General features: G+C 34.9%; 1 protein-coding gene across 1 annotated transcript; it reads right to left on the reverse strand.

Annotated features, from left to right (window-relative positions):
- Positions 1–261: 261 nt before the first annotated feature.
- LOC116014343 (putative expansin-B2) lies at positions 262–2,883 on the reverse strand. The gene is made up of 4 exons (XM_031254382.1): positions 2,634–2,883; positions 1,670–1,782; positions 1,316–1,503; positions 262–855 (listed from the first exon to the last, which is right to left on the reverse strand). Exons 1-4 carry the CDS (start codon positions 2,794–2,796, stop codon positions 528–530), a joined length of 792 nt encoding a protein of 263 aa, XP_031110242.1. The 5' UTR covers positions 2,797–2,883; the 3' UTR covers positions 262–527.
- Positions 2,884–3,568: the final 685 nt, after the last annotated feature.

Here is a 3,568-nt window from a genome sequence, read left to right on the forward strand (position 1 = left end):
TTAATTTGACTTATAAACACAATTTATATTCAAAAAGTTCGCAATTTCAATACTAAAAATACACAGTTTAGCACTAGAGTACGTAGTGTACCTTGCAGTGTGAACCCTGGTCAATAGTATAACAACTCGTGGATCCAGGGTCGATAATATTATATGGACCTTGGTCCATAATATAAATTGTCAGACAAGTAACTTATGGTTTAATGTATTATTGCTACCATTATTTCAAATGAAAGATCGCAATGTTCAAATTTCATCCCAATTCAAGGGCCACATATATAGTTTACGCATCTTGCATACAACACCTTATATTAGTAACAAACAATATAGTTTAATCTAGCTATCAGCCTCAGAAAGCGACACCATATATATAGTGTACGAAGTGGGCTTATAAGGAGTACATGATACAGACGGAGTACATGGCGATATAGAGTGGATGGATACATCAGATTATTTTTTAAATTATTCCATCGCCTAGCTAATCACAATACTACATAATCATTTTTATTTAATAAGTATATATATAATCAAACAAAATTACTGACAGGAGATCGATAGGAGTTTCCAGGCTGCCAACCGGCCGGAATTACGTTGTTGGCCACGAGAGTCTTGCCGGAGTCGTCGGTGAGCTTGAGGGAAAATGGCGCTTTTAGTCCAGAGGCATCAAGCTTCCACACTGCACCCCAAGACTCTTGCATGGGAAGCCATGAATCTGAGTCCAAAGCTTGCTTCAGCTCTACGCTACTCACCACTCCTTCGCCTCCTTCGTATTCGATCAGAGTTGCGAAATAGTTGGGGTTGGAACCAGAATCCACGTGAAACGTCAGTGATATTCCTGGATACTTGCACTGAACTCTGAAAATATAATTACAAAATATATTTTGTGTGATTAATCACGTCATTTTTAATGTCACTTAAACATATTTATTGACGAATGTCCAAAAATGTTCATACTATAATAATACAAATGTTTTGAAAAAAAACTAAAAGTGACTTAAAATTTAAAAATTGAATAGACAAAAATACCCTTGTATTTAATGTTGTTTAAACTGCTAAAGGACAATATTGACTCAAACTCTTCCCTTTATACGGGAGGTGGTGGATTCGAGCCTCAGTGGAGGCAATATTGACTCTTTGTGCTTCAATAGGTTGTGAAAGTAGTTATGAATAGATACTGCATTGTAATAGAGTCAATAGTATTAAAAAAAAAAAATCAAGTCAAGACCAAAGGAGATGCTTTTTTAAAAAAAAGACTAAAAATGAACTAACACCTATAAATTTAAGACAAAAATGAAATTAACCCAATATATACTACCTTCTATATTGAATGTTGAGCACTCCGGCATTGCGGAGCTGGTCGGCTTTGCCGGAAACTGCCATGGCTCCAAAAGCAGTGCCACTCATATCAAAATGAGTTGATTCTGATACACATCCCGGACACTCATCGGTAATAACCACGGTGACCGGATTTCCCGAGCATGCTGCATTTTCAGTGCACTTTACCTGCAAAACCCAAAGAGAATGATATATATATATATATGAGTAATACTTTCGATCAAATTAAATTCATGCAATCTAACCAATTACTAGAATCTTAAATAAACTCAGTAAATTTAATTAGGGTAAAAAAAGAAAGAATAAGTGGGATTATTAATTTAAATTTGTTGACCTCATAACAAGCTCCACATCCTTTGCCAGATTTGAACAGAGAAGGACCACCAGCTGTTACTAAGGAAGAGAACGGTGGCTGCTCTACACTAGTTGTGTATCCACAAGCTCCGCCTATATTTACACAATGAAATTTGTTACAATGAATCACTTCTCACTACATCAAAAGCTACAGCTAGTAGTGAAGGCGCAACTTTAATTTATTTCCTTATATCGTCACACATTTTCGAGAGGTCCTTTATCAGCCTCGACCCAACAATCCTCTAGCCATATGATGCTGATCTTGGCTCTTATCGGCCTTCGCCCAACAATTCCTTCCCAACACTAGCTTGCTTGGCCTCTGCCCCAGACTTTGATATCACTTGTTATGATAAAACACTTACCACTACGCCAAAATCTATGGCTAAGAGGCAACTTTTTATTTCCTTATTTGAGAGACAAAGATGGTGCTAGTCTTGACCTTACCCGCCTCTACCTAACAAAATTAATTTAGGGTGTGTTTGGTTGGTGGGTTTAGGCATAAGGTATGGGTATCAAAGTGATTGTTATTGTTTGGTTGATAGGTTTTTAGAATACTAGGTTTGGAATACCTCATTAATTGGAAAACGCATACCTAATGAAATAAGGGTTTCATTTCCCTTCCTACTTTCTTCCCCAACTATTAATAATCATTCTCATTCCTCTCTACTACCAAACATGCAAAATACTTTCACCAAAACCCATTACCCTTACCAAGTATTTGATACCCATACCGATTTCAATTCCTACGTGCAAACCAAACACATCCCTTAGTTTTTTTGTGGCATTCTTAACTAAACTGTAAACATAACATGACATAAATAGAGAGATATGTCGGCCGGTATCTTAATTAATTTGTTGGAAACTGGCAAACTAACCCTGTCCATGCAATTTTACACACTGTACTTATTGTTGAATTCGATCTATATATACTAGCTTTTACGTACCATCACTTCCGGCACCATTGGAGTTTCCATACCATGTGGCGCCGGCAAGGGACCAGTCGGAATCCGATTGGGATTTCGAGACGTTGAGGTTCTTGGGGTTGAAGCAAGAGCAAGAAATGGCAAAAGTAGAAAAAACAAGAAAATAGGTAATGAAATGAGGCATGCCTGATTAGTTTTACTTGCAAAACTACTAAATCACGTGTATATATTTATATATATATATATGCCTATTCTACTTTTCAGTGAGTTGAATGAAGTTGGGCTTGATGGATGAAAATATATGCATGTAGTATGTGCTTTTTATAGAGCAATGGGGGCTATATTTGTCATTGCACAACAATTCTTTGGATTTTATCTTCTACAAAGGCCATGTGAGAATTTTTTGGCTTTAATTAGGTGAGTGTTTAATTTGGAGCAATCACACCTTAAATAATGCAGTTTATCACATGGGTGTCATCTTATTTTAATTTATCTAATTTAATAATAAAATAACTTGATCAAAATCTAAATGTTCATAGAATCATAGCACATGTGTGTTTGGTTTGCACATGTGAATCGAAATCAGAATGAGAATCAAATACTTGGTAATGATAATGTGTTTTGGTGAAAGTATTTTGCATGTTTGGTAGTATATACGGTGGAATTGGAATGATTACCAATATTGATATTTGGTAGTGAATGACCCTATAATTGGAATAAATATTTTAAAAATACAAAAACAAAAAAAAATCAAGACAATTGATTCTAATATAATGACGTACAAAACATCAATATGAACAAAAAAAAATCAAAACAAAAATCTAAAAGTACTAATCCAAACATAAATTAAAAATTAGATTACCAATAAGATGGAATGATACACTTTTTAAATTAGAGAATGAGATTTTTAATTAAAGGGATATAATCAAATCTCATAATTGTGTTTTAAAAAGTTG

Source organism: Ipomoea triloba, chromosome 3 (assembly GCF_003576645.1).
Source record: "Ipomoea triloba cultivar NCNSP0323 chromosome 3, ASM357664v1".
Lineage (NCBI taxonomy): Eukaryota > Viridiplantae > Streptophyta > Magnoliopsida > Solanales > Convolvulaceae > Ipomoea > Ipomoea triloba.

What these genes read in the sequence shown, in the direction of transcription:
- LOC116014343 (XM_031254382.1), bottom strand. Translation starts at nt 2,796, where the DNA reads ATGCCTCATTTCATTACCTATTTTCTTGTTTTTTCTACTTTTGCCATT. An exon ending in CAATGGTGCCGGAAGTGATG is followed by an intron (nt 1,783 to 2,633) that starts GTACGTAAAAGC and finishes GTGTAAATATAG; the next exon opens with GCGGAGCTTGTGGATACACA. An exon ending in CTCAACATTCAATATAGAAG is followed by an intron (nt 856 to 1,315) that starts GTAGTATATATT and finishes TTATATTTTCAG; the next exon opens with AGTTCAGTGCAAGTATCCAG.